The sequence below is a fragment of the Urocitellus parryii genome, chromosome 11 (genome assembly GCF_045843805.1).
Source record: "Urocitellus parryii isolate mUroPar1 chromosome 11, mUroPar1.hap1, whole genome shotgun sequence".
NCBI classification, from domain to species: domain Eukaryota; kingdom Metazoa; phylum Chordata; class Mammalia; order Rodentia; family Sciuridae; genus Urocitellus; species Urocitellus parryii.
In genome coordinates this window covers 73,637,578-73,660,258 of record NC_135541.1, presented here as the reverse complement: position 1 = coordinate 73,660,258, position 22,681 = coordinate 73,637,578, and the positions used below count along the sequence as shown (strand labels likewise).

General features: G+C 37.8%; 1 protein-coding gene and 1 non-coding gene across 4 annotated transcripts in view; one reads left to right on the top strand and one right to left on the bottom strand.

Moving 5' to 3' along the window:
* The window catches only part of Fnbp1l (formin binding protein 1 like), a 110,108-nt gene extending 97,979 nt beyond the window's left edge, over positions 1-12,129 (bottom strand). For all 3 annotated transcript variants that reach the window (XM_077791030.1, XM_077791029.1, XM_026403092.2), the window contains exon 1: positions 11,914-12,129. In XM_077791030.1, coding sequence (XP_077647156.1) covers positions 11,914-11,937 — 24 coding nt within the window. In that variant the 5' untranslated portion in view covers positions 11,938-12,129. The remainder of the gene's footprint in view (positions 1-11,913) is intronic.
* On the top strand, positions 3,764-3,865 carry LOC113192873 (U6 spliceosomal RNA). The gene has a single exon (XR_003302071.1). It is a non-coding gene; the product is annotated as a U6 spliceosomal RNA (small nuclear RNA).
* Positions 12,130-22,681: the final 10,552 nt, after the last annotated feature.

Here is a 22,681-nt window from a genome sequence, read left to right as displayed (position 1 = left end):
AAAAGAATATGTACTCCTCCTTGGCTTTCACAAAAGAACTGCAAGAGAAGTAGGGAAGAAATATCATGCAAATCCCTTAAAGGGATCAAAAAACTTCAAAACAGTCCAAATCCTTAAACTTATAGGCAGAGCATATCAGAACTCAGTATGCCTTAATCTTGATAGACATCTTTCCATGGTTTGGGAATCACAAAATATCAAAGGAAAGCATCTAACAATATCAAACCAGAAACAAAGAAACCAAAATAAAGAAAAAAAGCAAACTTGGAGGTTATGAATATTATGCAAAGGTAAGAAAACTAAACAAAACAAGAAACTTTTTTTTATTCTTAATTGACAAGTAAAATCTGTGTATTTATGGTTTACAACATGTTAATATATATAAACACTGTAGAATGGCTAAATCAAATTATTGAATATATGGATTACTTCACATATCATTTTTTTGTATGTGAGAACACTTTTTAAAAAACTACTTTGGGCACTTTTCATTAATAACATTAATAACTGTGGTCATCATGATGTACAACAGATCTCCCAAATTCATCCCTCCTACTATAACAGTGGTCCACTTTACCTTTTGAACATAGTCCTTGCCCAGGACAGTGGCCCATGCCTGTAACCCCAGCAGCTCAGCAGGCTGAGACAGGAAAATCAGAGTTCAAAGCCAGCCTCAGCAAAAAGCAAGGCACTAAGCAACTCAAAAAAAAAAAAAAAATTGCCCTTGCTACTTATTTTAAAAGGGACATATTTTTCTTTTCCTTTTCTCCCTGTCTCCCTTCCATAACCTGGGGGCAGGAAACAAGATTACCTTGAAGCTGGGTGTGATAGCACACACCTGTAATCCCAGCAGCTTGAAAAGCTGAGACAAGAGGACTGCAAGTTCAAAGCCAGCCTCAGTGATGGCAAGGTGCTAAGCAACTCAGTGAGACCCTGTCTCTAAGTAAAAAATACAAAATTGGGCTGGGGATGTAGCTCAGTGGTCAAGTGCCCCAGAGTTCAATATCCAGTATGGGGAAGGAAAAAAAAATCCACAGGAATATGTCACCAGAAGAACTAGGAAGTGACTATCCCCCAAATTAACAAGTGAATTTCAACACATCACCAGAGTGCATCTGGGACCACCAGCCAGGCCACACCTGGAATGTAGCCTTTGAATAGCTTCTTTAAAAGCCCCGTTTTCCCTGATGGGCAGAGAAGAGCAGCCTCTGGGACAGAAGTCCCCTGTATTTCTCCTTTCCTAGCAAAGTAATAAAACTTCCTTTTTCTCAAAACCTGTGTCCTTGTTGTTGGACTGGCATCTGGGATAAGGATCGAGCTTTCTGTAACACTACCTAATTGAAATTTTGTGTCCTTTAACAAACACCTCTCCACTCCACCAGTGATTCTGGTAACTATCATTTTATTCTCTGTTTTTATAGGTTAATACTTTTTTACACTCCACACACAAGTGAATGTGCCTGGCTTATAAAATGTCCTCTGGGTTCATCCATGCTGACCCAAATGACAGGATTTCCTTTTTCAAAAGGCGGCTAAACAGTATTCCATTGCATTTATACATTTTTCTTTATTTGTTCATCCATTGATGAATACTTAACCTAGGCTGATTCTTGTTTTAGTCTACTTGTGCCCCTACAACAAAATACCTGAGACCAGATAATTTATTAAAAAACAAATTTATTTTTCATAGTTCTGAGGTTGGGAAATCCAAGATTAAGGAATCAGCAGAACTAGCATCTGCAGAGTACTGTTCTCTGCTTCCAATATGGCACCTTGTTGCTGTGTCTTCACTTGGTAAAAGGGGAAAAAGGGATGGAAGGGATGAACTCTCTCCCATAAACCCTTTTATAAGGGTTCTAATCATATCCACGAAGGCAGAGTTTTCAGGGCCAAATCATGTTCTGAAGGCCCCACTTAATACTGGTGCATCAGGGGATGAAGTTTCAGCATGAATTCTGGAGGGTAGACACACATTCAAACCACGGCAATTCCATATCTTAGCTACTGTCAATAATGCACAATAATCACGGGAGGATTGACATCTCTTCAACATACTGATTTCATTTGCTTTAAATATACATCCAGCAGTGGGATTGTTGGATCATATGGCAGTTCTAGTTTTAATTCTTTAAGGCACCTCTACATTGTTTTACATAATGGCTATACTAATTTACATTCCAAACAATAGTGTACTGGAGTTTTCATCAAAATATCTTTCTTCTTTTTTTTTTTTTTTTTTTGGATAATAGCCATTCTAACAGATGTGAGGTGACATCTTCTTGGGTTTTAATTTGCATTTCTCTTATGATTAGTGAGGTTGAACATTTTCACATACCTGTTGGCCACTCATGTTTGTTTTTAATGGTGCTGGGATTGAGCCCAGGGCCTTGTACATGCTAGGCAAGTGCTATACCACACTAAGCTATACCCCAGTCCCTGTATGTCTTCTTTTGAATAATGTCTATTCATGTCCTTTGCCCATTTTGTAATCAGGTTATCTGATATTGAGTTGAGTTTCTTATATATTTTGAATATCAGTAAACTGTCTTGCAAACATTCTCTTATTCCATAGCTTTTTACTTCACTTTGATGTTTCATTTGCTGTGCATAAGCTTGTTAGTTTGATATAAATCCATTTCTCTATTTTTGGTTTTGTTGCCTGTGCTTTTGAGCAACAAAAATCTTTTCCAGGCCCAATGTCATGACACTCTCCCCTGGTTTTCCTCTAGTATTTTTATAGTTTCAGGTCTTACACTCAAGTCTTTAATCCATTTTGAGTTGATTTTTTTTAATCCACCTATAAGGTGTGAGATGAAGAGCTAATTTTATTCCTTTACACATGAATATCCATTTTCCCCAAAAAAACTTTCTTTGATCTAAATAACAAACTAAGGCAATATTATTGCTCCAAAATGCAAGCAGAAGATACTACTTTAAACATTCATTCAGAAAACAAAATAACAAAACCAGCTTAGATGTTACAAATATAATAGCAAAAATCTTGAATTCAACATAAGAATTTCCCGTTTCCAGTCATAGCAAGCTAGGTTATTTGGATCAGTTACCACTATTTCACTTTATTAAAATTGTAATATAATCTATATAAAATATACTTCAAAAAAGGTAAAGCAAAGACAAGCCAAAATAATAAGGAATTGCAAGGTCACAGTAAAATAAAAGAGAGAATCCAGAAAGATATAAAAGCACACAAACTGCTTCTTTCCTAGGATGTTTGCCAATCCCAAAAAACTAGATCTTAGTTTTAATAACACAGCAGGAGATAAGGGGATAGAATTCTGTTATGTGGTTATTAAATCAGAATTCACATAACAGAATTTCAAGTCTTAAACTTGGTTTAAGGTAGTCCCAGACTAGTAGTGACCCCAAGTACAAGGCAAAAGAAAATATAAACACTATAAATACAATAAAATATACAACTAATCACAGAGAGATGATTCTAACAAACATCATGTTAAATGGAAGAAGTCACATACAGGAGTTTGTATTGTGTGATATAATTTATATGAAGTTAAAATCTAGTCCATCCTGATATAAATCAGAATAGTTGTTACCTTTGAGAAAGGTATTTAATTGAGATAGCCTATGGAAATTTCTGTATCTTGATCTTGGTGGGAGTTACATGAAAAAAAAAAAAACCCATGGGCTGGGGAATATAGCTCAGTTGGTACAGTGCTTGCCTCGCAGACATAAAGCCCTGGATTCAATCCCCAACACCACCAAAAAAAAAAAAAAAAGTCCTTAAGTGCTCAATAGCAGGTACACTAAAATTGGAACGACACAGAGAAAACTAGCATGGCCCTGGAGCAAAGATAACACATAAATTCATGAAGCATTCCATATTTTTAAAGAATGAAATTATGGCATTTGCCAGTAAATGGATGGGACTCAGAACATCATGCTAAGTGAAATAAGCCAATCTCAAAAAAACCAAAGACCAAATGTTGTCTCTGATATGTGGATGCTAACCCACAATTAAGGAGAGTAGGCAAGGAAAAAATAGAATTTCATTGGATTAGACAAAGGAGAATAAAGGGAAATAAGGGGGGATGAGAATGGGAAAGACAGTGGAATAAATCGGACATAACTTTCCTTTATTCATATATGAAATACAAGTGTAACTCCACATTATGTACAACCGCAAAAATGGGATCTTAATTGATCCACAGAAACCATTGCTTTCGGGGAGGGGGCGGGTGTGGGCATTGGTTGTACTTCATGTATATATGTCAAAATACGTTTTATGGTCATATATATCTAAAAATAACAAATAGAAAAGTTGAAAAAAATGTACTTAAACTAAAAGTCATTTTACAGTTAGAAAACATTTTACCATAAATATGTACAGTTATGCATCAATTAAAAATGTCAAAAGAAAAAAAATAAAATTACATGATCTCAAAAAAATCCTTAAGCTGTACATATTAGATTTGCATACTTACGAATGTTACACCTTAATGAAACCTTAAAAATGACAGTGAAATAAAGAAATTTTCAGATAAAAAAGAAAACTATTATTAATCATTTTCAGCCTTGGCAAATAGTAAAGAATGTTAATTTAGTTTATAATCTAGGTTGGTCCAGAAGATTGATTCAAAAGCAATCGTTTCTTTTTTCTTTTTTTTTTAGTTGTCAATGGACCTTTATTTTATTTACAGATACGTGGTGCTGAGAATCGAACCCAGTGCCTCACACATGCTAGGCAAGTGCTCTGCCACTGAGCCACAACCCCAGCCATATATACATGGAGTACAATCCATGCCCACACCCGCCCCTACCCTGAAAGCAATGATTTCTGTGGCTTTTTTTTTTTAAGCTATTTACCACAGCTATTCTATTTCAATGATTTTTATTTTTATAATTTATACTAGAAAAAGATAACCTCTAACTATTCACATTTACCAAAAACTTCAGTGACACCTTAATATTTTACTCTGAAAATCAATCTTTTATCAATTAATAGCCTCAGACAATTTACACTGACCTTTTTATACATGACCATCAATACTGACCATCCATAGTCAAAGTATGTAACAAACAACTGGGTGTTCACTGTTCTAATTTTTAGAATCTAGAGAGCCGTAAATATGTTATCCCTTAAGCTAATCAATTATACTCAAAATAAATCAAGGAAATGAGAATCCCAGACCTAAAGAGAGAAATTTTTCATATGAAAAGTCACTAGTTATATTTCCAGATTACAAAAATGACTCCTAAGGTCAAAGACATGAAAGGTACAGTCCTTTCCCAGAATCCACAGGAGACTGGCTCCAGAACCTCCCACAGATACTATCTGCAGATGCTAAAATTCCTCAAATAAAATGGCCTAATATTTGCATATAACCTATTCATGTCCTCCTGCACATCTTCCCAAAAACTTTAATTCATCTCTAGATTATTATTATTAATACCTAATACAATGTAAATGCTAGGTAAATAGCTATTATACTGAATTGTTTCAGGAATAACAAGAAAAAAAATTTTATATTTCCTGTATAGTGTAATCTTCTTTCCTGAATATTTTCAATCCACAGTTGGTTGAATCCACATGTGTAGAACCCACAGAGGACTAACTATGTATACCTTAAGGGAAAAAAAATAAACTACCCTAGTATTCAAAACATAAAGAGTATAAAGTTATAGCGATCCACTGAATTCTTCCACTGAGTCAACAAATATTTGAGAGCTGATGGAATGCCAATTCCTTTCCTAAAAATTGAGTATACAGTAGGGACACAGCTGGAACACAACAGATACCTTTTACTTCTAAAAACAACAAAATAATAGTGTGCCAAAAGTAGGAGAATCTACCTCCATACACTTATGCTTTTAAAACTATAACAAGTATAGAATACTATTTCACATCCCTCGTGAGATTTTTTGTTGTTGTTGTAGTTGGATACAATACTTTGATTTTATTTATCCACTGAGCCACAACCCCAGCCCCTCCATGAGATTTTTTTAAATCTGCTAATTAGTTCCCAAGAAAAACTGCCTCTAAACAACAAATATTAATAACTAATTTGGTTATTTTGGTTATAATAGGAATATATTTTTTCTTCTTATTCTTCTCTTAGTTTCCATACAAATTCTAAGTGCTGAATCCCACATTAACAAAGCAGTCAGATACTATCTTACAATGCCTGACAGCATCCCTTTTGCTGTGAAAGAAGTTTCAAATCACTAGACAATGAAAATTATGCAAAAGCAATCATAGGTTTTACCACAACTTATTTTAGGAAAAAAAGAAAAACAATGAAAGGTACAGATTACAATATTATATTATCTGTAACCTCAACAGTCTATGATCAAAGTATAATTTCCAGTTTATTTATTTTTTAGTTTTCGGTGGACACAACATCTTTATTTTATTTGTATGTGGTCCTGAGGATCGAACCCAGTGCCCCGCAAGCACATTAAACTTGAGCCACATCCCCAGCCCATAATTTCCAGTTTTTAAAGCATTTTTCCTTCTATCATGAAGGGGTACGCCAAGCAGAGGGAGAAACAGGAATAAGTAGAGATGTGAGGAGATAAAAGGAGGGTTGGAAGATATTGATGGAGCTGAAGCATTTAGTTTATAAGAGCAGTGGGCAACAGATGGGAGGAGAGGTAGTTTGGGATTGAGTGGCAGGGATGAGAAATTTAGATTCTCTTTGGGAATCATTTTGTTACATGAGAAAACTCACAAACTAATAATTAAAGCAGAAACTGGGGTATTAAAACTCACTGCTTTTTCCCAGTATACACCCCCTTTATCTTCAGAAACAACTCTAGTAACTAAATTGATGTAAAAGTAAAAATAAGTCACAGATAAGAGGGGAGGACAATACAAACAAGTTGCAGTAATAATGTAAGTAAAAAAAAAAATACAACTGGGGGCTGGGACTATAGCTCAGTGGTAGAGCACATGTGAGACACTGGGTTGGATCCTTAGCACCACATAAAAATAAACAAATAAAATAAAGGCATTCTGTCACTCTACAACTCTGAAAATTTTTTTTAAAAATACAACTGATTTCAGAACCATATCATATTATTAAAAGAACCAACATATTTCCAGTATTTTTGCAGAAATGATAATATCAATACAACTTACATCTTCTAAAACCCAGAGAATTCCCCTTCCAACAAAGAAATTAGAAGAAAGAGGTAATCCCTTCTACTAACACAAACTAAGATTTCCTTTGGTGGATTTTTAAATAGTCTAAATGGTCTGAAAATCGGGTTAATTATATGCTAATACCTAATTACACACACACTCTCTCTCACACACTAGGTTCATGAGACAAGCATTCAGCCAGATCAATCTACCCTTCATCACTTTTCAGGCATTCTACACTTAAATTCAAGTCAAATCTAACTATTACACCGAGGTCAGCGCAGCCAACATGTACTAAAGATCCTACCAATGTCAGGCTTTATGCCAGGCAGTATGCTGATAGCTGAGGAGAAAGCAATGAATCAGACAATGAATAAGCAATGAATAATACATGCTCTCTGCCCTCTAGGAACTTCTCAGGAACTCCCACATGCATAACCCTCCTTATTTCCAAACCCAGGTGAAATGATACAGCCTTCCTAAAGCTTTCCATACAAAGAATGGAGTAATTTTTCACAGCTTTAAATTCCATTAGTCACTCTCTACTTGTTTCAGGGTTACTTCTAAAGTCTTATTTCACTTTATATGCTATTCGAGGCTCATACTGCTAGCCAACTGATCTTTTAGCATGCCCCCCACAAAGCCTAGTTTAGTGCATAGGCTATGATGAGCAAGAAATAAACATCTGTTAAACAATCAAGCATTGGTCTTTTTTATCTTTGTGGTATGTCAGATATACATAGTTGAACTGAAATATAAGGCAATTTTTGCATCCTATAAAACAAAACTTTAATGTATTTTTTCCTATCAGTTAATATGCTGCAAGTATGATTACATTCACCCCAAAGTATCTTTTTTTGCTCTTAAAATGAATTTAAAGATTGAAGATTACTAGATACTACCTACTGATACAGAAGATACTCAGTTAATAAACCAATACTATTCTCTTGCCATGTTTTCTATCTACAAACAAGGGCTGATAAACAGAAATAAACAGGTAGAAAATTTTTTTGGTTTTTTTGTTTTTGTTTTTGTGATGCTGGGGATTGAACCCATTGCCTTGTGCATGCAAGGCAAGCACTCTACAAACTGAGCTATATCCCCAGCCCAATTTTTTGGTTTTTGTTGTTGTTGTTGAAGTTTCCAGCCAAACACATTTTATAGATTGGAAAAAGGAGAAAAGAGAGCAAGTATTTTAAGAAAAAGGCAGCCAGGTGAGGTGGCACATGCCTGTAATCCCAGCAGTTTGGGAGGCATTATAATCTCAGCAGCTCAGGAGGCTGACAAAAGGATGAGTTCAAAGCCAGCCTCAGCAATTTAGTGAGGTGCTTAGTAACTCAGTGAGACCCTGTCTCTAAATAAAACATTAAAAAAAAAAGGACTAGGGATGTGACTCAATGGTTAAGAATCCCTGGGTTCAATCCCCAGGAAAGAAGGAAGGAAAGAAGGAAGAAAGGTAAGGAGGGAGAGAAAGAAGGAAGGGAGGAGAGAAAGGCAAGGAAGAGGAGTGGAAATGAGTGGCCCTGGAAGAAGCAAAGAAAAGGAAACACCTGTTAGAGGCAGCTCTCCAGTTTCCATCTTATTTTCATCAAAATGGAATGGTGATATAAAACAGGTACCTTGATAAGTCTCACCCTCCTTCATTGATACCAACACTACCTGCAATACAATGCTGAACAGTACAATTTTTTTTTTAACCAACAGAAGGGAAAATAAGATATAAACAAATATTGACAGGCACAGTGGTGCATGCCTATAATCCCAAGGACTCAGAATGCTGAAGCAGATGGATCACAAGTTTGAGGCAAACCTCAGCAACCTAACAAGGCCCTAAACAACTTAGTGAGACCCTGTTTCACCAAAAAAAAAAAAAAGGTAGAAAGGGCTGGGGCATAACTCAATGGTAAAGCACTGGAGATCACTCCCCAGGACAAAAAAAAAAATATATATATATATATATATATATTTAACCTATGACTATTTTCCTAAGCTTTGAATATACAAGAAGTAATAAGCCAGGGCTGTATCTAGTTCAAAACCCCTTGGACCTGGAGCAGTGGCCCAAGTCTGTAATCCCAGCAATTTAGGAGGCTGAGGCAAGAGGACCTGGAGTTCAAAACCAGCCTCAGCAACCATGGCCCTAAGGAACTCAGCGACACCCTGTCTCTAAATAAAATACAAAACAGGGCTGGAAGTGTGGCTCAGTGGTTGAATGACCCTGAGTGCAACAACTGCTACCAAAAAAAAAAAAAAACACGCCAGGCAACATAGCATATAACAAGACCTGTTTCAAAAAATAATAATATAATGTGATAGTCCCACAATAAAGAGAATACACCCAGAAAGTATAGGCTAGAGAGAGGGAGTTAATAGGAATTGGTCAAGAGAGGGCATTCCAGATAGTAATATCATATCAATGTAGGTTACTATTTTGGAGTTACAAAAGTAATACAGGTTGAGAACAGCTAATTTGAAAATCCCAAATTTTTGCAACGTGCTGGCACAAGTGGAAAATTCTACACCTGACTTCCTATGATGGTCACAGTCAAAACACAGGCACAGTAAAAATACTGTATAAAATTATCTTCAGGTTATGTGTGTAAGATGCATATGAAACAAATGAATTTTGTGTTTAGATTTCAAAAATACCTCATTATGTAAATGCAAGTATTCCAAACTCTTAAAAAAAAAAAAAACTGGAAATCTGTTCTGGTGCCAAGCATTTTAGTTAGCTATCACCTCAAAATAACTAAATTTTATCAAGGTAGAGGCAATATCATAAGTCTTCGAAATAAATATCACCATACACACACTGTACTTTCTGTATGCCACACACAATAATTGCTTTATTTTTTGAACAAAACTAAATTCCAACAGCAGTTTCATGTCTTTGAAAAAATGATAGGGAGCCAGGCATGATGGCTGTAATCCCAGCAACTCAAGAGGCTGAAGCAGAAGTATGACAAGTTCTATACCAGGCTCAACAACTTACGGAGGTCCTCAACAACTTAGCAAGACCCTCTCTCCACAGAAAGTGAAAAGGACTGGGGAATATGGCTCAATGATTAAGCATCCCTGTGTGGTTCAACTCCCCGTACCAAAAAAAAAAGGAATGTAGAAATAAAAATTCATAGGGTGATCGCGATGACTTGGGAGGCTGAAACAGGATAATCGCAAATTCCAGACCAGCCTTGACAAGTTAGTGAGACTGTATCTCAAAATAAAAATCAACAAGGGCTGGGGATGTAACTTGGTCCTCTTCTAATTATGAAAATGGGAAACAAAACTATATCCAGTTCTGTTCATGACACTGCAATCAATCAGAACGTACTAAGTAAAAAGGTATTAATAATTAAGATCCTAATCAATTTAAAAAGCTGAATTTTACATAATTCGTTTGTGTACATTCCTCCCCATTATTAGAACAATTAATGTTATCTTAGAAACGGAATAGATAGGCTCCTGCGATATTTTTCTCTTGGGTGGTGTGTTTGCAGACAGGGCAGGTACTAGTTCATGTTGCAGGAGATTCCTGGGCTCGCTAAATAGGGGTTCAACTAGATGCATTCTAAAGTCTTTCAGTTAAAAAATTCCCTATCTGTAAGACGTGAAAAATGAGAAAACATTTTGTTCTTCAATTAATCGGATTTGCTTTCACTCCCATCCTAACAGTTCACCTACATAACTCGAAAGTTATTTCTCCCCTTTCTGTGCAGAGATTTCACGAGACTCTCGCAAACAAAAGGCACGGAAAATATGCACAGGTGGGATAAAAAGGGGAGTGGCCGAGGCCGCGCGGCTCTCGGGACAGCGCCCCCACGCTGTGGGTTTCTCCTGCCGCACCTGAGAAATCACTGCCCTCCACACCTCCACCCTCCCGTGGCAGCGTCGGGAACAAATTCTCAGACCTATTACCCTCCACCCGCACCTTGGCCAGATACTGGGCATAGTCTGCAGCCTCCAGAGCCCAAGAAAGGCAAGGAGAAAAAAGAAAGAAAAGGAGAGAGGACGAGAGAGGATAAAGAACGGAAGGGAAATAAAGCAACCCAGCGGCCGCGCGCTCCTTTTGGCAAAATTAGCTTCCCCAAGGATCACTCAATCTAATTCAGATCACAAAAGCCAATGCTGCAGCCCAAGGGCTGAAGCCAGGGTAACCCAGTCGGAGTCCCCCAAAGGTACGCCGATCCGGAGAACTAAGGCACGGAGAGGGAAAATGGGTGTGTGGGCTGGGCATGGCTGGCCGGAGGCCGGGCTCCGAACAAAGCCGCCCAGCTCCCCCTACCTGGGGCTTGGGCGGCGCCGCCCCGCAGGGAGCCGCCCCAACCCCACAGTCACTAGCCCCGGCTGGGGGGTCGCAGAGGACACCCTCCCCGCCAGCGAACTGCGCCCCTTCCGGACAATGGGCCCCCTCCCCCGCCTCCAGGCGGGCAGATACAAAGGGAGAGGAGAGCAGCCGGCGCGGTGCCAAGCGTCCGGAAAGTGAAGGCGGGGAAGGGAAAGAGGACGCGAGAAGAACGCGGCGGACGCGGGAGCCCGCGGGCCTCTCCCGGGCCGTCCAGGGCGCTGCCCCTCCGCGGCGGCGGAGGCGGGAGAGTGGTCTGGCCGTCCCTTCGACCCCCCAGCAGAGGAAGGAAGAAAGCGCCACACACAAAGAGGAGCGGGAATCCCACCATCCGACAGCGCTGAAGCGGGACCGCCTGACGCGCTCTGGCTGCCGACGGTCAGCGGCGCCCGCCAGCCCGCGCCTCCAGGGAGCTGGGGAACCGTGCGGGGCGCCCCTCTTTCGCACTCACCCACAGCTCCGTGCCCCAGCTCATGGCGGAACTTGAGGCGACTCGGATCGTCTGGCTGATCCGCTGTCTGTGCGTCCGTCGGCTTCGCAGTCAGGGTGTCCGACTTCTTCCTCTGGCTAGCCGGCAGGCTCGCGTCTGAACGCCTTTGCCTCGAAAGGTGCCGCCACCGCCGGGTTCCCCAGTGAGTGAGAGAGACGCGACTGGAGAAGCCGCCGCCGCGTCCCCGCCTCCCGGAGCCGGGAGGGAGGGGGCCTGGGCCAAGGGAAGGCGGGACGTGGAGCGGGGAGGGGGCGGGGCGCGGTGCACCCTGGGATCGGGGCGGACCCGCGCTCGCTTGGCTGCGACCGGCGGGGTCCCCTCAAGGGTGTCGTCCCCACTCGCGCCTCTCACCCACGAGGTCTGTTCTGTGTCCCTTGGTAGGCAAACCGCCCCACTCCTGTCGCCACTCGGATTCCTGCCTCCAAGATGGAAAGGGAGAGGAGGAAAAGACGCCCACTGCCCCTTCTTTGCCCGGAGCCCCCTTAACTGAGACAACTGCAGACACCCGCATTTCCCGCCTGTGGTTTCCTCGTCTTCGGAACACCCTGACAAAGAAACCTCATCCAAATCCTCGGGTTTAGATTGAGGAGGTGTGGTGGGTGGGTGTGTGGGGCGCGGTGTTAATTAAAATCTTGTTGGTTAAGGAGATCTCTCATTTCAGGCCTGATGCTTCGATCTTAAGATTCTTGGGAATCATTGAAACGTGGAATGTTGAACGTCAAACGCGAATACAGCATGCCTCCGATTCTCTTTTTAATAAAGTATTATAATTTTATTATGTTATTTCAGAAAATCATGAAAAGGGACAAATCGTCCGAAAATTATTTGGGGAAGTTGTCACGGCATGAGATAGGAGTCCATTTCTCTTATCTCCTATGCAGGTGGCCCAGCTGGTCACCTGCAGAAGATGAGACACGAAGAAGTTTCCCTGATTTCTAGGATGGGCACCTGTGGGTGGGGGTTCAGTGGCAGGAGAGGCCAGGTGTCTCCCTGATCGTGCAAACAACCTATTAAGAACTTCTAATATCGTCTATCTCAGAATATACAAACCTTGGAGACAGGCCCATCACTTTTTTTTTCCCCCTCTATAGAACTGTTTTCCTAACTCCATAATTAGGCAGTCAGCAGTTTGGCTAGTGCTTCTAGATATCAAGTACTTACGCTTATAATTGGTTGTCTCCTAAAACATTTTTCAATCCAGTCAACTAGTAGCGTACTCAGTGAGTAATGACAGCTGGGTATCCTCCCAACAGGTTCTGTGTCAGCATTTGAAACTCCTCCCCCGACGACACTGGTGAACCAGATTCTTCTGCTTTAATCCGGGTCCTTGCACTCCCTCAGGGTTGAGGCACTTAGCTGGAGCTTTCTGGATAGTACAAACTCTACTCTTGCTAAATAGTTTGCTGCTCTTCTCTGAGGTAGCATACAGATTCCATATGAAATGCTTAGTTGTACCATGCCATGGAAGTCTCTGAAACATTGAACAACACCCTAATATTTTTCTATACTGTCTCTATTTCAAATAGAATTTCTTCAAGGTTATTTATATCACCTAACACTGCTAACCACTTCTTTCTCATCTCTCTTCCTCTCACTCCCTAGACATCTTTAAATGTGTTTAGCATTCACAAATAACACTAATTAGTAATGGAAATGGATGTAGTTATCAAATGAATGTCTCATTATTTAGAACCATTCCAATTCTAAGATTTATTATATCTAAATACTGTAAAAGTTAAGGCATAAGGACTACAATTTAAATGAAAATTGTGTTTTCCCTTTAAAAAGTAAAATAATCTACCATTTGTGTTAAATATTAACCCTAATCGTACTGTCTACATAATTCCCCAATAGAATATAAAGTCTTACCTCCAAGATAAGCATTTTTCTTCCAAATTTTCTAAACAGAATCCACACTTAAAACAATTTATTTCTCTTCAAAAAAGTTAGATTTGTGGGCATCAAACTTAATATATCAAACATATACATTTTTCAATATTCTCCATTACTATGAATTTAGGCATAATTCAGATGACCAACTTAAATTGATAATCTAAGCAATTATTTGTAACATACAGAATTATTTCATATTAAAATCACTATTTACTTCAATGTTTTCAAGCAAAAGTGATTAAAACGTGAAAACTAGGGCTGGGGAGTAGCTCAGTGATAGAGCACTTGTCTAGCATGCTCAAGGTCCCAGGGTTCAATCCCTAGCACAACAAAAGAAAAAAGAAAATTCTCACAATGAAGTGTTCTATTTAATGTCATATTTTGTTACAAAAATAAAGATTAATCAGATTTCAAAGTATTCCTTCTTATAACATTTCTGAAACTATATAGGCATTTTAGCTGACAGATGCACAAAGTTGTTTTTTGCACAAATTCATGTATATTATCAGCATGGCAATTTATAAGACTGAGTTTTTACATAATCAGAGTTATTTGAATTTAGTTATTTTTATATGTGATTAAATCTTTATGAACCCATGGGAAGGCATTTTGTAGCAGTTCAAACACATGGTTTTTAATCTCTTAAGTTAAAACATAACTCAAATCTTGTTTTGTATTTTTGTTTTGGTTCTGTGGAATGAACCTGGAGCATTTTACCACTGAGCTACATCCCAGATCTTTATACTTTTTGAGACAGGGTCTCAGTAAGTTGTCCAGGCTGTCCTCAAAATTGGGATCCTCCTTCCTCAGCCTCCAGAGTTGCTGGGATTACAGGTATGTACCACTGCACCTAGCTGATTACTCAAATCTTGAAAGAAATATCTCTTTGGTATAACAAATATATTAATTTATACCCCCATATCATAACTTGAATCATTAAGTTATACAAAAACCTGTCAATTATACTTTTGCTATTTGACTTCTTGGCAATCAATTACCATGTAGTTACTATTTCATATTAGATATTTTATAAAGTAATCAACACTAAGAATTATAGGAATAATTATTTTACTTATTAGTAATAATTAATTTTATTAATAATTATTTTCACAATGAAGTCACTCTACTGAATAAATCAATAGGCTTTACTTTGCCATGGCTCTTTAACAATTTAAATTCCAGTGCACTCTTTTAATTATGAAAATACTTTATTGATGTATTTTCTCTTGAAACTTACAGTTGAATCTGGTCTATAATAAACCATTGAAGTGTTACCTTTTATAATTTTTTTATCCTGATTGGTGTTTCAAGTTTTTATTCATTTATTTACTTACTTACTTGTAACAGGGATTGAACCCAGGGGTGCTTAACCACTGAGCCACATCCCCAGTCTTTTTTATTTTATTTTTTTTATTTTGAGACAAGGATCTTACTAAATTGCTTAGGGCCTCACTAAATTTCCTAGGCTGACCTTAAACTTGTGGTCCTCCTATCTCAGCCTCTGAAATCACTGGGATTACAGGGCTTTGCCACCATGTCTGGATCAAGTTTTATTTATTTAGTTAGTTAATTGTAGTTGGACACCATACCTTTATTTTATTTATTTTTATGTGGTGCTGAGGATCGAGCCCAGAGTCTCGCATGTGCTAGGTGAGTACTCTACCACTGAGCCACAACCCCAGGGCCTCAAGTTTTATTTTTAATTGATACATAATAATTGTCCTCTTACAATTTCTTGTTATAAATATTCAGCTAATGCCACTTTCAGTTTCAAAATTTCCCAGCATGAATTCTTTTTTTAAGTCAGGATGTAAAACATAGTTCCTTGAATAATTTACTGTTCTAAATACATCAGCCTCCAACCATAAATCAATCCCTTGGTTACAAGAAAAAAATAAAGCTACATACCAAATTGATATCCCTAGTATAGTGTGTATGTATCAATGTCCCATCTCATGATTAGTTACCAATAATATAGAATTTCCACTACCTAAAGGCAACAATCTCTAGCATAAACAATAGCAACTTACTTTTTTTCTCATTTAAATATCTTAAGACTGTGTCTTAAAAGTAAAACTATAGGGGCAGTTCCAAATAAAATTATCTAAGTAGCTAGGCCAGAAAATCAAGCTAAAAACTGTTAGGAAGAGTATCAAAGGCTGTATACTTGGCATCTCCATTTTAATGCTGCAAATGAAGCACCAAAGAAATGGAATCATGCTAGCATACTGATTCCATGCCAGCTAAATAAAGAATAGCACTGGCTAGTTAATAGTCATCACTACTTTCTGTCCTGCCAGTTTTCCTAACCAAGAATTGGAAGAAATTCAAACTTCAAGGGCATAGTTTAAGGTGGCTCACTAGAGGAAAAAAAAAAAGAGAGAGAGAGAGAGAGAGAGAGAGAGAGAGAGAGAGAGAGAGAGAGAGAGAGAGAGAAAGAGAGTAGGAGGGAGAAATAGACTATGCCTTTTGGGATTCTACTGTCCATTATCAAACCTAGTTAAAGAATCTCATGTAATTGCTTTAATGAATCTTGGCAAAAAGAAAAAGAAAATTCTATACAAATCAAATGGTGTCGATTTAGTTAAAAAAGTAACTAATTTCTACTTTTCTATGATAATTGGTTATCTCCCACTGTCTAAAATACTTAAATGTTTTTAAGATTGCACAGAATTTTAAAAACATTTAAGTGTTTATCTAGATTAAATTTTCTTCAAAGTAGAAAACAGTGGAACCAAAGTTACGGATTTATTTATTATTTATTGTATCTTCTGAAACCCATTCAAAATTTCTACTAATTAAATTCTTAAAGTATTCCTATGTTTTTTTTTTTTTTCTTCTTGTTGGTTTTGTTTGTTGAGGAGGTTGGCCTGTGTTGACAAATTTCCAGCTATATGAATCAATTAACCAAGAGAACACATGGTTCTCTGTTTCAGGTTTATGGTATTTATGAAATCCAGTTAAGTAAATCATGTAAACTCATAGAAATGAAATGGCTTGTACAGATTCACAAGAGCCAATTGTTAAATTTTTAGGAATTTTGCAAACAGGTTGTTGAAAATGTTGGCTATTGTCAGTCCTAGTGAGAGTATTTACACCACGGTAATCGCTAAACACTACAAATCAGGGCTGTTTTTTCCTTTGGAGAGCTGATTGTTAGACATTAGCATACCACTGTCTAAATCCTACATAGTACTAGTGAAGGAAATGAAAATATGTCTTAGTGTGTTGCTATATCAAAATATCACAGACTGGGGCTGGGGTCGTAGCTCAGTGGTAGAGTGCTTGCCTTGCATGTATGAGGAACTGGGTTCAATCTTCAGCACCACAGAAAGATAAATAAATAAAATAAAGGTATTGTGTTCATTTACACCTAGAAATATTTTTTTAAAAATATCACAGACTGGTAAATTATAGTGGAAAAAAAATTATTTTCTTCCAATTTCAAGTCCAAGGTCAAGAAGCCAGCGTCTGTTGAGGATCTTTGTGTTACATCAACCCATGGAGGAAAACAGAAGGGCAAGAAGTGCAAGAGAGCAAGAAGGGGCCCGACTCATTTTCATAATAAACCCACTCTGGTGACAATAATCCTACTCCCATAATAACAACATTAATCTATTCATAGGGACTAGGCCTTCATGACTAATCACCTCATTTAATGGTTGGTTCTCCCTCTCAGCACTGCTACATTGAATATTAAGTTTCCAACACAAGAACTTTGAAGAACACATTCAAACCACAGCAGTCTGCTCCTGGTCCCCCAAATTCATGTCCCTCTAACATGTAAAATACATTCATTCCATCCCAATAGCCACAAAAGTCTTACTTCATTCTAATGTCAACTCAAAAGACCATAGTCTGATCTAAATCAGATATGAGACTCAAAGTGTGATTTATCTGGAGAAAAATTCCCCTCCAGCTGTGAGCCTGTGAAATCAAAACAAGTTATGTGCTTCCAAAATAAAATGGGAGGATAGGCATAAGATTGACATTCCCATTACAAAAAGAAGGAACACATGAAATGAAAGGAAGAACAGGTCCTAAGCAAGTTCAAAGTCCAGCAGACAAAAAACAACAATAAATTTTAGAGCCAGAGGAAAATCTCCTTTGACTCCATGTTCACATCCTGGGTATACAGGGACAGGAGTTGTACAGGTGACAATCATTCTACTACTGAGCTACACCTCCAGCCCTGATTAGCTGACTTTTTTTTTTTTTCACTATACTAGGGATTGAACCCAGAGATATGACACCACTGAGTTCTAGCCATAATCTTTTTATTTTTTTATTTTGAGACAGGGTCTTACTAAGTTGCTGAAGGTCTTACTGAATAGCTGAGGCTGGCCTCACACTTATAATCCTCCTGCCTCAGCCACCCAAGTCACTGGAATTACAAGCATGTGCTACTGCACCCAGAGAGTTTAGCTAAGAATTTAATGCTCGTTTTAAAAATCAAAGTATCTTAGATACAGATATTTTAAACTTCTTTGAAAATAAGGTAGGCTATTATGATAATTATAAATTCAAGGTGCTATTTCAGTGACCACTTTACTGTAATATAGTTTTATTCCATGAGATAAAACATAGCAAGTTAAAGCCATTCATTTTGAAGTAAAACAACAAACATTTAATTTCTGATAAAATTCGAGCATTTAGCTTTTTAACCTGAAAGAGTTGGTCCTATAATTATAACCTAGGTCATCTCTAGTACAGAGCATTCCAGAGAATATTAATTAAAATAACTCCTGGGACTGGGGTTGTGGCTAAGTAGCAGAGCATTCACATCTCATATCTGAGGCACTAGGTTTGATCCTCAGCATACATAAAGATAAATAAATAAAATGAAGGTATTGTGTCCATCTACAACTAAAAAAAATATTAAAAATAATAAAATAACTGCCAATGAAGTAAAAATTTCCATAGGGTTCCCAGATTTAGCAAATAAAAAATATAAGACTCCCACTTAAATTTGAATTTCAGATATTATAAATATCACATGGGACAGACTTGTGTCAAGGATGGGGATATATTCTGAGAAATACATCACTTGACAGTTTGATCACTTTGTGAACATCATAGAAGGTTTTTAAACAAATAGATGTTTATAAACTCACTAGCTAATATAATCTTATGGGACCACCATGGTATATGCAGCCTATTATTGTCTGAAACATTGTTATGTGGTGTATGACTATACTCAAAATTATTTGTTGTCTATCTAAAGTTCAAATTAAATGAGGAACCCTATATTCTGTCTGGCAACACTAAGTATTCTTATATTAAACACTTTAGGTAAGAGAATTTCAACCAGATGAATTTACACCGTGGATTTGAGGAGGTAGTGAATACCTGAAATCAGATGTAAAAGGTTTTTTTGTTGTTGTTGTTTTTTGCTTTTGGTTCCAGGGATTGAACTCAAGGGTGCTTAACCACTGAGCCACATCCCCAGTCCTATTTTGTATTTTATTTAGAGATAGGATTTCACTGAGCTCACTGAGTTGCTTAGCACCTTGCTTTTGCTGAGGCTGACTTTGAATGTATGATCCTCCTGCCTCAGCCTCCCAAGCTGCTAGGATTACAGGCATGCACCATTGCACCCGCCTTGTAAAAGATTTTTAATAGATGTATCTGTAACTTTTTCTGAGGAACAGAGGTATGGCTTTCATCAGCAGCTCTTAAGAGTTTGCTTCAAAATCTCTTGGAGAATTTTAAAGAATTGTGCCTAACGAAGTTCAGAACAGTGGGTAGAGGATGATATCATTTCTGTTGAAGAGAGAGTTTTTTACTATACGTTTATATGCCCTCTGGAAGAACACATAAGAAACTGGAAGCAGTAGTTACCTCTTGACAGAAGAACTAGGAGATTATGTAAGAAGACTCCTACTTTCCACTATTACTCTTTTGTACTACTCAATTTCTTATAATCTTCATATTTTATCTATTTTTAAAAAGTTTACACTTACAGAAAACCACAACAGTGTGCAGACCTCACCATAGGCCTTTATGAAGTCAGAATTTCTAAATGTTCCTTATTTGGACCATGTTTGCATTTCTTTACTTTTGTTTTTGTACTGCTTTCCTTTGCCCTGCTTTGTTTTGCTTTGGGGTACTGGGATTTTTGTGGTAGAAGCCAGGGGCACTCTACCACTGAGTTATATCCTTTGTCCTATTTATTTATTTATTTATTTACTTACTTACTTACTTAGATAAGGCATTGCTCAGTTTGTCCAGGATGGCCTCAAGTTTGCAATCCTCCTGCCTCAGCCTCCTGAGTCACTGGGGTTACAAATGTACACCATTGAATGGAGCTTATATTTTTTTTAATCCATAGTATATTTTGACTATACATTAAAGTCACATATATTGCTCTGCACCATTTGCTGAAAAACAACAAACACAAATACAAACACATACATACCATCCCATGTATCTCCTAGGAAAGACAGAAAACAATGACTTAGTTGGAGAGGTTGTTTAGAACTCTTAAAGGGCTCAGTCAAACCAATCCGCACTCTGGCAGTGAGATGGGAAACTGCTCATTGTTTAAGTTAAAGACCCAGGAGAATGGACTCCTAATTAATGTTTTTGGCCATTGAATTATGACTGAGCCTTTACTTATCCCCTTATTAAATAACCTGCATTTTCTGTAATTCTAGTGGGTAGGGCTAGGAATAACAATGACCTGTAATTCCTGGAAACTTCAAGTGTTCTGGCATCAAAAGAATTTGCCCAGCCAGCTCCACAATGACATATCAACTGGTCATAATTTAGTTCATCCTACCTGTTACCCAGCAAATGGCAATCAGTGTTCAAAGTGTTCACTGCTTCAGAATTAAACCTGCAAAGAGAAATACACCCCAACTCATTCTGGCAGAGCACTGACTATCTGAAACTATCTGAAACAGTCAACAAAAGAAGCAGTGTCTCGGGGCTGGGATGTGGCTCAAGCGGTAGCGCGCTCGCCTGGCATGCGTGCGGCCAGGGTTCGATCCTCAGCACCACATACCAACAAAGATGTTGTGTCCGCCGAGAACTAAAAAATAAATATTAAAAATTCTCTCTCTCTCCTCTCTCACTCTCTCTTTAAAAAAAAAAAAAAGAAGCAGTGTCTCTTCTTTACTTCTCCATCTTAGTAAAATTAGTAGGGAAGAATTTCTTCCTGGGCAAACATGCAATCTGATGGGGAAAACTACCTGTTTATTCCCTTTTCTTAGTGTTCTATTTCTGGCTCATTGTGTCTAGAGAAAAGGAATGCCATGAATTACATGACTGCACCTGTTTTTGCAATACATTTTATTTTATTCACAAGACCAACCCTGGACACTATTATGAACCAAGTCCTAGAAAACAGTGGCTGGTATTTTTCTTTGGACAGTCATTCTAGGATTCTTGGACACCCTTCTTCAGTTTCCTAATTGGGTGCAATTTCTGAGGTTTTAAGGGTATTTCACTTAAGAACATTAAATTTCCCTTAATGATCCTAAATATTTCATTAGTTAAAAGGATCCAGGATGGTCACCCTAAATTCCTAAGATGGCTTTTTTTTTTTAATAAAAAGAGACAGAATTGTAACTTTTATACTTTCTCTAGAATGTCAACATTCAAGAATCTTCAAGATAATGGCCTCTAACTCTCACCATCCTTCCACTTCCTGCCATTGTTCCTAAACTGCAGACGTCTAACCACACATAGTTCAGTGACTACTCTACTTCTCTGTCATGCCTCTGTGTAGGTTCCTTCTCTCCATCTGATTAACTCACAGTTCTCCAGGATTCACTTCCCATGGAATGACTTAGAAGTGTTTGGTGACAGGAGGCACAGTGGTGCACACCTATAATCCCAGCAATTTGGGAGTCTGAAGCATGTGGATTGCAAGTTCCAGTTCTTGGTAATTTAGCAAGATCCTGTCTAATTTTTTAAAAAATCTTAAATAAAAAAAAAATGACTGAAGATGTAGCTCAGTGTTGAGTACCCCGGGGTTCAATCGCCAGTGTGAGGGAGAAAGAGAAAGAGAGAAAGGTCTCCCTTTTCTCTCCTTCACACTCTGTACTTGGTGCTCTTTCCTATGTTCTTATTGCCCTTGGTGCTCACCTCTATAAAAGCAGATAACAATCCAGATAGTCCTCTAACTTGTCTGTCTCTCTGAAGGACAGGACTGTTCCTTACACAGAGTAAATATTCAATTAATATTCAATGAATGAATATCAAAGATTTTCAAGCAATAAGTCAAAATTCACTCTCTACATATCTTTGAGGTTTACTTATAGCTGTAGTTAAGGCATATTTCTGAAATTGATCTTCAAATTCTTTTACCTCTAATACCTATTATTTGGTTTCAATTACCAATAAATTAGAATTAAAGTATGATTAAAAAGAAATCTTAAAATTATTTATGAAACAATGCTCTTGATTGTAGGTTTTTGCAAGACAGGAAAGGAATGGGAAGGAGCTAATTATTTTAGAATTATAAAAAGCACAACAATTTTTTTAGATTTTTTTAAACAAAGCCCTCAAACTTGAAAGGTTTTTAAATTGCACATAAAAATGGCACCAGTTATTATCACTTTAAAAATTGTTCAGAAATGCAAGTTAAGTGAAACACTTTAAAAATTAATAAATGGAATTCAGAAAGACCAAAATGACTATGACTTCAATATTCCCAGCAAAAGGTCAGTGCAAATAAGTTAGCTGCATATCAAGGGCTGAACAGTCCACAAAGGTAGTAAGCTTAAGGCTGATTTTCTATGGAAGATTTAACCCAGGGGTGCTTTATCATTGAGCTACATCCCCAGCCCTTTTTGCCTTTTTATTTTGAGAGGGGGGGGTCTCACTAAGT